The sequence below is a fragment of the Lactuca sativa genome, chromosome 9, assembly GCF_002870075.4.
Source record: "Lactuca sativa cultivar Salinas chromosome 9, Lsat_Salinas_v11, whole genome shotgun sequence".
Lineage (NCBI taxonomy): Eukaryota > Viridiplantae > Streptophyta > Magnoliopsida > Asterales > Asteraceae > Lactuca > Lactuca sativa.
Window position 1 is genome coordinate 172,789,121 of NC_056631.2, and position 13,409 is coordinate 172,802,529.

The 13,409-nt window shown below is 34.8% G+C and overlaps 1 protein-coding gene across 1 annotated transcript; it reads left to right on the forward strand.

The window, feature by feature from the left end:
* Window positions 1–6,143: 6,143 nt before the first annotated feature.
* LOC111895466 (peptidyl-prolyl cis-trans isomerase CYP37, chloroplastic) lies at window positions 6,144–10,252 on the forward strand. The gene is made up of 13 exons (XM_023891541.3): window positions 6,144–6,468; window positions 6,981–7,241; window positions 7,330–7,419; window positions 7,516–7,611; window positions 7,774–7,881; window positions 7,968–8,017; window positions 8,490–8,592; window positions 8,724–8,777; window positions 8,872–9,030; window positions 9,124–9,246; window positions 9,349–9,398; window positions 9,696–9,803; window positions 9,996–10,252. The coding sequence occupies exons 1-13, from the start codon at window positions 6,238–6,240 to the stop codon at window positions 10,000–10,002; spliced, it is 1,440 nt and encodes a 479-aa protein (XP_023747309.1). The 5' UTR covers window positions 6,144–6,237; the 3' UTR covers window positions 10,003–10,252.
* Window positions 10,253–13,409: the final 3,157 nt, after the last annotated feature.

Below are 13,409 nucleotides of genomic sequence, written 5' to 3' on the forward strand. Positions count from 1 at the left end.
TAAAATTCGAGTTTCGGGCCGTGCACTGCTAAGCCGAATCTTAGAAAAAATCATAACTTCCTCATACGAAGTCAGATTTGGGCGTTCTTTTTTTGTATGTTCTCGGTTTAACATATACTACAACTTTGGTTTAGATCACTAAGGCTAAAAATTCCTCCATCATAAACTCACTATTTACGTCTCCCGGTGTATTGCCGGTTTTGTCGTAAAACTTCGATGGGCCATAACTTCTTCGTTATAACTCGGGTTTCGGCGTTCTTTATATGTACGGAAACTTTGAGACATATTCTACAACTTGGTTAAGACTATTTATTATAAATAATATTTTGCCGAAAAGTCGTTTTCGACCCCTATTATCTCTAAATTGACTAGCACGGATCTACGGGTGTTACAAATACCGCATGAAGCCACCCTCACCAGGAAGACCTATGGCCATTAGATTAAATCCTCAAAATAATACATAGAAAAAAACAATGGAACGTTTGGTATATCTGACAAACTACCTTCAGGTGAATGTTAATATAAAAATTAAAAAACAATGGAATGTTGATATATCTGACAAACTGTGATGCCGATCAACTTTGCAACGCCGAGGGTAAGCATATTCCTTGGCACCGAGCACCGGTCATGGAAACCCCGGATCCTTGTGTGGATCGCCAATATAATTATAAACATCCTGGTATCACCAGGAAATAGAAGCCAATGCCATATACGACTTGAACGGTTAGCGACACATTCCTTTCGGTGGAGTTTAAAGTGAGAGAAACGAAGCAATGACATTTCTTGCAACAAAATGGAATGGTGGATGGCGATAGCAGAAAGTGGTTTGAGAGAATAATGGGTTTGAAACAACCGACATACAAAATTGAAATATATTTCCGACCGCTTCATTTTTTTGTTCTGGTAGAGTGCTTATCTAAAGAATTGAGAAGCATCGAGTCAGTGATGAAAGTCATATTATTTGAGGCAGTGGATTGAGGAAATAGATTTAGGGCATTTTAAGGCAGTGGGCTACAGTTTCAAAGCAAGGGCCAAAATGTCAATCTCTAAAAGTTTTGTGGTCAAAGCAAAGAGGAAAGAAAAATATATTGTTCCTAAGAGTTTTATGATGGTTCACTTGAGATTAAAAAAATAGAGATCTTGAAATTTAACCTCAGCCACATATTTCTTATTTTACACTCTAATGTTCCAGCATACCAACAACGTCGGGGTATACCTAATCATAAATGATTATATGGCATAGAAGTATAATCATATATGATTATACATGTTTATAAGTATATATCTAATCATAAATGATTACACATATATGTCTGTTCACAGATTGAGTAATCATATATGATTATGACGGTTGGTGACAGAAGAGGTAGTGGTGGCAGAGGTGGCGGTGGTATAAGTGACGGAGGTGGCAGTGGTGGGATCGGTTGGTGGCAGAGGTAGTGGTAGTGGTAGTGGTGGTGGTGGTGCGATTGTGGTGGTTGGGATGGTGGTGGAGGAGAAAGGAACGACGATGCTATATAATCATTTATAATTATAACCGACCCACCATGTCGGTACGCCGGAGGGTTGGAGCGGCAGATGTGAAATATGTGGCTGAGGTTGAATCTGAAGATCTCTATTTTATTTTGAATCTCAACGGAACCTACCTCTTTCTCTCTATGTATGTATGTATGTATGTATATATATATATATATATATATATATATATATATAGAGAGAGAGAGAGAGAGAGAGAGAGTTAGGTTCATATGTTTCCAATAAGTATTATGTGCCTCTAACAACCAATCAGAATTAAGCAAAAATAAATTCACTAATAAATAATAAAAAGGGTATAATAGTAATCTTGGCTACATTTAATTATCGTAAATATTTAAAACATTTAATATCCTTAAAATCAGGAAAATTAGTTTTTGATCTCTACAAAATACCCATCGACCCCTTTATCATCATCTACGACTTCCTTCCCCACCTATGACGCCTTCTTCTTTCATATCTCACCACCAACGCCACCCTCTCCAATTGAAGATTCCATCAGAGCTGAAACCTTCACCGGCCAACACCATCAAACACCCCCGATTCGATTTTGTTTCTTTCCAAACCGGATTAAGACAATGAATGATTACACATGAAAAGTCGATAGCACTACAGTAACTACATCAATTGGACATCAATTTCTGTGAAAAATAGAAGGTCTTTGACTGGATTTGAAGGTGGGTAATGTATTTACTAGATTTGGCGTCGGCTATGGTGCTGGTATCGACGTTGGCAGACCTATAAATCTAGGTAATTGATTTTCATCTATGTTTTTCGATAACACCATGCAATTTGGGGGAATTTTTAAACCTAAAGATGGGGAAAAACATGATACTAGTATGCTGTTTTTTTCAACTATAATGTATGTTTTGCCATTTTGAAATGTGGGCTTGTTTTGTTATTGAATTTTGATTGCATCATATGTCCCTTGAAGGTCTTGTTCCCTAAACTAGTATCTAACTTCAGACTAAAATGACATCTTAATTTGCCCACCAACTGTTTGTTAAAATGCTCGAACCAAATATTTCATCCATTCATTTGTATATGATGTCCACTGATAAGTCATTTGAAAAAATTAGCCAATGTAGTTTTGTTAATATGGTTTGTGTTGGTCTAATGGGTCTTTATTTTCTCTATTTTAGCTTTTCTTATGGTTAGTTATTCCATGAACATGATGATTTAGTTTTATTTCTTTGAATTAATTTCATACTATTTAAGAATAATCAAAACCATTCTGGGAGAATATTTATGGCATCATTCTTGTAGAATAAACATGTTTTTTTGATAGATATTAGACTCTAAGTAATATCTTGCTAGAATAAAGTATACGCATTCTTATAGAATATTTTGTACTGTATTCTATCAGAATTTATTTGTATAAATGCATTCTGTCAGAATGTCTTTAAGAATGTTTGTTAATAACAAATATATTTGCTTGATTGGTAATACTAATGAGTAATGCATGTTATTCTTTTAGAATGACTTGAGGAAGGAATCTAATATTAATCATATAAGAGAAAGACTTGGAATCGAATTCAACATCAAGTATATTTGCGAAGAATTACATTCTTACGATAATACATCACATTTTTGTAAGAATAGTTGGAATCAAGTGGATTATTTGGACCATTGAAGAAGATCAAGTGAATTTGTTCAATAATTGTATATTGAAGAATTCTATTTTTTTAATAAATTTACTCATTTTTGATGATATTTTGTTAGAATCTATGTAACTATATTAAAAATGTATAAGACTATTAGTCTGTAAGAATATGTATGAATTTGTATTTAAGGTCGAATATATAAAGAAAATGTAAAATTCTTAAATATGGTTAATTATAAAAAATATCTGAATTGGAACTATATTCTGTAAGAATAAAATCGAAAATATCGTTACTAGTTTATGGCTGACATTCTGTCAGAATAAATTCAGTTTATTTTAAAGAATTACTTTAGAATTAAAATTGAATTAATTTAAAAAATCCAGATTTATTAAATTAAGAGAATTATTATCCCTAAAAATCCGAAATTTTCTTTTTTTTAATATAGGTTAATTGACCAAAATACCCTTATATTAAAATTTGTGTGATTATATGATACATGTTACCCATATTCAAATATCCTACACCCTCAGATCATGACCATTGATTTTATTTCATCCGCTGGTCCAGATTTGTGCGTACGAGCACACAATAGATGCTAGAAACATTTGAACCTAGCCCTATATATATATATATATATATATATACACACACACACACACATAGAGAGAGAGAGAGAGAGAGAGAGATTTAAATGTTTCTAACAACTATTGTGTGCATGAATGAACCAATTATAAATTAACAAAAAATTAAATAATTTATTAAATTAGTAAGGGTATTTTGGTTTTTTTGCACTTTTAATTAATGAGATCATTTAATGAAATCCCTGTAATTATAGAAACAAAATAAATATGTTGACCTAATTTCTCTATTCTATCACATAATAGTTCTTTCTTCTTCACTTAGTGGTACATTGACCACAAAAGATAAAGAAATCAAGGAATCGACTGCTTCACATGAGCTTTTTGCTACCAAAATCCACCATTACAAGCAACAAACTGAAAACAAAAGACACCGAGAAAGAGACATAGCTACATGTAATCGCCTCCTTTTCAATTTTGATTCACGAATTTTCTATTCATCTCGTTTCCACATCCATACATGAAAATTAATTTAAGGAAGGGGGACCGATCTCCACCTGGTGAGTTGGCTGGTGTGCTCGAAACCCAGATATACCTCAAGAAGATCAAAACTCGCCATCTTCCTTCACTCGATGAGACCATACCTACCCATATTTGTTCGTTTGATGCATAATGAATGCACCAAAAATCATAAGGTACACTTTATAAACCGATCCAATATCACATTCTAATCTGGCTTGTATTCTGTCAGTCACACCATTTATTTGCTGATAATAATATGAGTTTCTCAGAAGAGCTAGGTTCTTATAAGTATCCGATTGAATAGAAAGTGTTTTTAGTTATCCGAGTATTTTTTTTCTGATTAAATGCCTAAATGAAGATTTACTTTGTAATTGGTCACTTCTCCATTAAACTCTTCTCTTGGGTCCCAAGTGAATTGTTAATAAGTTTAGATAGTTGTTATATTTTAAGGAATGGTTTTATTTTTACTTTTACATATGTTGTTTACCTTTCAATTATGTTTAGTTCAATTTTCAATTTATGTTTATGTAAAATGCACTAATCTTGTTTGGTTAAATTCTCGCATCATATAAATATATAGAGGGTGTTTAGATAGGGAAAAAAGAGAGTATTTATAACTTATTGCTTATCCCCATCACTGTAAGCTAAATTTAAATGTTTGAATATGAAACATTAAAAATCAACTTATTATGGTGGGGATAAGCTAAGTAAGTTGATTTTAAAAAAGCAACCCCCCTCTTTTGCTTATAGCTTATAGCTTATTTTGAATCCAAACACTTTTGCAAAAGTTGTTTTTTCACACCGCTATAAGTTAATAAGCTATAAGCTAATTCATCCAAACACCCTCATAATTTTGATATGCCTAACTAAAAGAATGTTCATGAAATTAGTTTATGGTAGCGGACTGGATTTGTGGATGATCAGGTAGGGGATGTCATATCGATGTCAAATCCGATGGGCTCGTCGAGTTCATCAGAGAATGTTCATGAAATTAGTTTAGGCTACCCCTTGGAACCACGTAAGGGGGATGTAGCCCCCCTTGACCTCTCTGTCCTTTTGATCGTACTGAGATCAATCTAGAATAATAGTATATGTAAGCACTCTGCACCTCCATATTTGTATTAAAACTAAGATATAATCCCCTTTGTAACATACACCCATTACATAAAATGAACCGACTACACTATTACACTAAAATCACAATCAAATCTTATTCCACAACATTTTTAATGATATATAATGTGTTCATCGGTCAAGCATTGTGTATTTTATGTTTTTGACCGTCAAATGTATATATATTTTGTTTTGAATGTGTTAGAAATTAGGGTATAGTAAGGCTTGGAATTTTAAGAATTATGTAAAACACTTTCAGATTAAAGCATTTGGGTGGTACTCCCAATATTCTTTAATCGGATAAGACTTAGAGAGACAAGAATTTAGAATGTTTTGATGATAGTTTCGTCAGTACCAGAAAAATGAGACCAAAACCGAATTTATGATCTTTGTCTGAAAATTGTCATATGACAGTTTCAAACTGTCATAAACTATAAAAACCGAAATAAAACGAAAAGTGTACTTTGAAAACTTGATGAAACTTAACCAAATATGTACTCCACACCTTCCTTACTTGTTTAATATTTATCAATATCACATTTGGTCAACAAAGTAATCCCATTACACTTAAATAATATTGATGATAACAAATCACCAACAAAATGTCTGCCGAACTTTGTTTTAATTTGGACTTCTTCCTCTATGGCTAATTAGTATCGATAATAACTTTTTTTTAATAGATTGGAGATGTTATAACAACATTTCATTTGATAAAATTAACTAAAATTTTCTTTTTTGGAGGAGATCGAGTACATGCGGTTCCATGGTGTTGTCGAAACGGTTGCTGGCGTGTCCCAATGAGAACAAGGGAATAGCGGAGGCCTGATGACTTGATCTCCACGCGCTCCCCCTACCAACTGCAAGTAACGGGAATAGATAGGATTTGGATGACGATGAGACCCGCCAAAACCTGCAACAATTTGGCCATGGCGGCTCCATTATCTTCGTCACTCATGTCCCCTAAAGTTTCGATTAATGTCTCCATTAACTCCTCTGTTTTCAGAAGGTATTGTGTCTCCACACGGTCATTGATCCTGCTCAACAAAACTCCGGCGAGATCACCTCAGGCTCAGCCGAAGCTCATTAGCTGCATTTTCTCCAAAATTGACAACTCAACTGTTAGTACTAGTTCTACTTTACCTGTGTTGTAGTTTTGGAATAGTGTTTTCCTTGATTCCTTATGCGATGATTGTATCATTGTACGGAATAACATGCATTTTGTTATTAGGAAGAAATTAAGCTTACCGAATGAATTTGAGCTCCAATTCAGTGGTTTGGAACTTTGGATCCAGAATTGAGGCAAAATTATTTTGGAATTTCGATTGTGTGTTGTTTGTTTTACCTAGTTGTGCCAATTTCGCTCTTCAATTAATGGTTGTTTAGAAGCATGATTTCTCTAGTTTGGTTGCTCTTTACCATATACATGATTATGTTGGGAAAAATTGATACCTTGTTTCTAATTTTGCACGTATTTCCATAGAAGTGCATTAGCTTCAGATTATATGTTCTGTGCACTTTTGTGCAATTCTCAGATGTTTTAACACTGTGAATGCAAAATACTGCATCATTGATCGTCTTTCTTCAGTTTATCCCAGTTTTATAAATGGGATTGTGACATTGTGTCATGTAGGAATGTTCAGACCACAAAAAAACCATCACCAAACTATACATGCCTGTTTTAGAGCGTGGAATTATGAGATTAGGAGCTACAATCTCTGTCATTCTTGTTGTCATTCAACTCGTATCTCCAGTGCCCTTGTCCAGATGGGATCCCTCATTTCTTCCACCTGCTAAAGCAGTGCTATACTCTCCAGACACAAAGGTTCCCAGAACTGGAGAATTAGCTTTGAGAAAAGCCATCCCTGCAAACACAAACATGAAAAGTATACAGGTCCATCCAACTGTTCATCATCAATCCAATCCACTTCCATTCTTTTGACACTTCTTATGTTGAAACTTTCATTTTTTTTTTCTTGTAGAATTCTCTTGAGGAACTGTCATACTTGCTCAGGATTCCTCAAAGAAAACCTTTTGGAACAATGGAGAGTAATGTAAAGAAAGCTCTAAAGGTAGAACACCCAAATTCTCTATCCTCATTGTCTCTTCACCTCTCTCTCTCTCTCTCTCTCTCTCTCTCTTCAGTACTCTCTGTGTTTCTTGATCAGATTGCAGTTGATGAAAAGGAATCTATTTTGTCAAGCATCCCATCTGATCAGAGGGAAAAGGGGCTTGAAATTTATGCTTCTCTTATTGATGGGAAGGTACTAAAACACCAATTTATAATGGATTAAGGAGCTTTTCATATAGTGATTCTTTCCTATGTGTTATACACACACCACCTTTTTGAAATCAATTTTTTACGAAAGTACCCTCATGAAATTTGTCCAGAGTTATATGTGAAAATGATGTTTTTCTCCTTGCAGGGGGGATTGCAGACTCTTCTTGGATATATAAAGGAAAAGGATCCGGATAGAGTATCAGTAGCTCTTGCATCTTCACTGGATTCTATTGCCCAGATTGAGCTCCTACAGGTGCATTTCATTTAATACAAATTATTATAACTTATAAACATTCCATGTATAAAACATAAAAATTGCATTATTTTGTTTTTTGACAGGCTCCTGGGCTATCTTTCTTATTACCTGCACAATATTCAAATTATCCTAGGTGAAAATTTTACCTACATCTTTTCTTTTCACAATCTATATTCTTCAAATTGGATCACTATAGAGAAAAAACCAATCTATCAGAAAAAATTTGTTGGAAATAAATCTGAGATGACAAATGCAGAATATCAAGAACAATCAAGAATCAATCACCATAATATGCAAGTAATCTGATATTATGATATGAACGTACACAGAAAACCCTAATCTCGAAAAAGTTTACCTCAAAATCCAACCTAATGATTATTTATAGGGAACATAAAATATTTACCATAAATATAAAACCAATGCTTTAGAAGAGCTCGATGAAGAACTTCTACTATAAATGCACCGTAGGGAATCATAAAACGATTAACCCTAAAAAGGCTTCCTTAAATAACCAAACATGCCAAATCAGTTTCAATATCTCAAATACTCAACAAAATTGTGTATGTATTTAATTAGGAAACATAATTAATGACTTGAAATCTCAGGCTCACAGGAAGAGCAATTGTAGAATTTGTGGTTGAAAAAGGAGATGGATCATCATTTACTCCACAAGCTGGTGGTATACCAATAAAATCTGCTAAAATCCAGGTATTCAGAAATCAAAATCTTTCCATGTTTTAAAAAAAATGTATATTGCTATTCTTAAAATATTATGATTCTAATGTATTCAGAAATCAGAATCTTACCTGATTATTATTAAATATTAACCATATGCACAGGTTGTCCTAGATGGATATTCAGCACCCTTGACAACAGGAAATTTTGCAAAACTGGTAAGGTAGAGTGAAATATTACATTTAAAAAAAACGAATTAGAATATAATTTTTAGAACTTGGAGAATGAAAAGGTAAATGGACATATGATTAGGTAGTTGATGGGGCATATAATGGGATGACGCTAAAATGCACCGATCAAGCAATTCTCTCAGACAATGGAATTAACAAGAGTATTGGTTATAGTGTTCCTTTGGAGATAATGCCATCTGGACAATTTGAGCCACTTTATAAAACAACATTAAGCATACAGGTTTTTCCTTTTTGTGTTCTTCAAATGATCTATTTCATTTTTTTTTCTTCTTATAACTATTAATTAACATTTCTCATTTTTCCCAAATGGAAGGATGGAGAATTGCCTGTGCTTCCATTATCTGTATATGGTGCAGTTGCTATGGCCCACGATGATGCATCTGAAGAATACTCATCACCAAATCAATTCTTCTTCTATCTCTATGATAAAAGCTATGTAAGTTTATTCTTTTCTTAAAAATATCATTTTATAAAATTTTAAAAAAACATGATTTTATAACTTTATATAAATATATAATATATGGTTATGCATCCACAGTCTGGCTTAGGAGGCTTATCTTTTGATGAGGGCCAGTTTTCTGTATTCGGGTATTTAATTATATATCTTTAAACTACTTAGTTTGATTTTTGAGTAAATTACAAATTTGGTCCCTATGCTTTACTCAAAATTTCAAGTTCAGTCCAAATTTTTTGGAAAGGTGTCTTAGGGTCATCCTTAAGTTTGCATTCCATTTGCGGATATGGTTCCCAACGAATGCAGACTTAAGGAAGACATAGGGGTAATTTCAAAATGTGGACCGAACTTGTAATTTATGATAAAGTACATGGACCAAATTTGTAATTCACTTTTGATTTTTTTTAACTCCAACTTAAAAAAATTCTTAGATATACAACTATCGGAAGAGATATTCTCCCTCAGATCAAGACTGGCGATGTCGTTCGTTCTGCAAAGCTTCTAGAAGGTCAAGATAACCTCGTATTGCCGGTTGAAAAGTAAATTCTTATTTCCTTGACTTTCTTTATTAAGTTGTTCTTTCTACATTAAGTCATATATATATATATATATATATATATATATATATATATATATATATATATATATATATATATAAGGTTATGCTCCCTTTAAGTCCATTAAGTAAAGTAGAAACAACTTACATCTATATTTCGATTTGGCTTATGCAGGTTATAAGTTCAAGTTGCAAGACTCTTGCATGCCTTATCGGAAAAGAATCAAAACAAGAAGCTAAGGTTTTCGGCTTTTATATATAGATACGAGAAAATTGAAACCAATTAACATTATTTTTTGTAAAATGCCACTTCAGGGTCACATCAAAGAGATTCAACTTTTTCCAATATACTATCATATCAATATATTAACCTGGTAACGTGTACGGATTATTTTTCTTATTGGAATTTGAAAGGACATTACATTTTATTGACTTACGATTAGAAAATGAATACAACTACATTACATTTTAATGCAATTTTATTTAAAAAAAAGGTTAATATCATTGTTGGGTAAGCAAGTTATTTGAATTGTTTTAAAAGGTTCTTAATTTTTTCTTGCTTTATGAGAGAACAATGTGCATATCGACCTGGTTATTTGGTACCTTTTAGTAAAATCCACGTAGTTAAATGGGAACGATGTAGTAGCCAAGTCAGCCCACATGTACCCCACACCAGGTGAGGGAACATTGTATACTTGTTTCTTCTTCCTTTATTCAGTCTCCCAATCGAGTTCATCTTCAATATCCAATTTATCATCTAGGTCCAAGTCGTTGTCATTTTCACTCTCTAATTCCCCTTTCCCTTCATTATTATCATCCAATTCAGCTTTGATGTCATCAAACACATTTGTAACCATAACCTCCTTTTTCTATAATACCCAGGTAAAACTTGGGTCGTTATCTAGCATAAAAACTCGACAACCAGGACAAACAAGACCTAAACTATTGTCGTCATCCTTTCCTTTGCTTAAAAGGGGTGATTGTTTTTTTTTTTTTTTTTATGTTTTTTCTCGAATTGGTTGTATGTGTGTTGATAGATTGTCGTTTACCGATAAGGCAACATATGATTCTATGTTCTTGATGTTTTTGTTGTGTAAACCTATAAGTGGAAATGAAGAAATGAACAAGAATGAAATTGGGAATTGTAACGCTCTGTTCCGAATTGACTTATAGTCTAAGGCTGTGGGCCGAAGGCTGGTCTTCATAAGGAGTATGGCTCTATAGAAGGTAAGATCTAGGCTTATTTGGGTGCGGGTGATGTATTAGAAGTGTTTCAGGTGTTCGGGTTGTGTTTTGGAGCCTAGGGGTAATTTGGTAAAGTGTCAGTTCGTGCTTTTGTGGATAATGGATTTTTGTTCGGAAGGTCTTAAGGAAAGTTTGAGATGTTAGAAGTGTAGAGCTTCTCGTCACCTTTCCGTGGATATAAGGATCGTTGAAAATGGATTTATAACAAAGAAGTTACGGCTTTCGGAAGTTTAGTAGTTTCTGGCTAAGGGAGTACGCTGGGCGTACCAAAATTATGCTGGGCGTAATTCCGTCAGATCAGAACCCTATTTTAGGGCCTTGGACCCTATTTAAACCCCTTATTTCATAACCAAACCCTAACATCTTTAGCCTCCACCCCTCTAAACATTAGAAATCATCATATAGCATCCATGGTGGCATTTTGAGCTTATGGAGTCCATTTTTGGGGTGTTTAACCCATTTTCAAGAAGACTGGAGTTTGATGCAAGGATGAGAATCAAGGAGGAGCTTATGGATCTGGCTTTTAGGACTCATTCTCAGCTTAATTAAGGTATAAAGCTCTGAACTTGACCATTAAATGCTTAGATCTACTATGTTGAGTTTTTGGATCTTTTGGTCCCAAGAATGGAGCTTTATGGTTCCAAATCCGATTTTAGGCTCGGGGTTGCCACCCTTGATGCTATTTGAGTCCCTAAGGCAGAAAGTTGCCATCTTGATGGTCTTAATAGATTCATGCTTGAGTTAGGGTCACTTTTATAGAAGTAGAATGCCATTTTTGGAGTTTGGGTTTGTTAGGGGCATGCAAAGTCACCAAGTCAGTGACTTTATGGGTTTAGATGTTAAGTATAGCTCAGATCTGTGATTTGGACTTACTGGATCAAGTATTAAGCACTTAATAGATGTTGTGCATGAGCTGCTTGTACGCTGGGCGTACTATGTAGTACGCTGCGCGTACATTCCATTTGCTTTGTACGCTAAGCGTACAGAAGAGGTACGCTGGGCGTACGCTCTCAGGAGGACTTGGGCCTTTATGGACTTCGGAACTTTGGGCCCTAATGGTTTTGGGCCTAGAATTGTTGATAGTTGGGCTTGAATGCATCTTTGGGCCAATAATGGAATAGTTGGGCCTATTGGGCCTTATGGCCCAATATAGAAATGGACTTCGCATTATGGGCCTGGGATTGGGCCAATTCTTGGACTAGGTTGCTGTGGGCCTTCGTGGGCCATTTGGGTCAGGATTTTCACTAGGGAAAGTATTGGGATTTAGTATAAAGTCCATTGGAAAGGTTTGGGCCCAATTTGGAAAATTGGGCCATTGATGGTCTTATGGACATTATAATGTTGGGCTTTTGTTTTGGGTTTGGACCCTTAGTTTTGGATCATATTGGGCAGGGGTAAAATGGTCATTTTACCCCATGCATGGACCAAGGATTATGGAAAGGGACCCAATTGCTAATTGGGTATGTTGACTGGTAGTGACAGCTTAGGTAACTAGTGGAGGCAGCAGCTAAGGATTTCCTCAGGAAGCTTCTGCATTCAAGGTGAGTCTTCTCACCATACCAATGGGTCTAAGGCACTAAGGCCGACCCATTTTATGTTATGTGGTACACTAGCTGTAGTAGAGATATGTGGTATGGTAGTTAGATCATTGCTAAGTGGTATGCTAGTGATTATATGATATGTGTTATGCTAGTTGTCTTTGTGATACTTGCATGGAAGACCCCAAGGGGAGCCCGTGGCATTGGATGTAAGACCATGTGGGGTAGCCCATGTCAATCCTAGGTAGAGACCATGTGGGGTAGCCCATGACATTGGATGTAAGACCATGTGGGGTAGCCCATGGCAGTCCTAGGTAGAGACCATGTGGGGTAGCCCATGACATTGGAAGTAAGACCATGTAGGGTAGCCCATGGCTTTCCTAGGTTTTATGTATGCATGGCTTATGTGATACAGGTAGATTTTATAGCTAACAGGATATGTGTTATGTGGATTGTGTTTATGGTATGCTCTGGGAAACTCACTAAGCTTCGTGCTTACAGGTTTTGTTTATTGTTTCAGGTATCATCGTTTTGGAAGGGAAAGGCTCAGATTGATCGCAGTGCACACACCTATGATTTCCGCAATGAATGATTTTGGGATGAACTCTAATAAATGTTTTACTTAATGATGATTTGATATGTTTGGAATAAATGATATCTATTTTAGGTTATATTAAAAATGAAATTTTTACCCTTGATTTTTGGGTCGTTTCAGGAATGGAAAAGGGTAAGGAGTAATAGAGTTTACTAGTAGACCAGAGAAGATGAATTGATGGGTTCACTTTAGAACTACTGAAGTGGTTGTG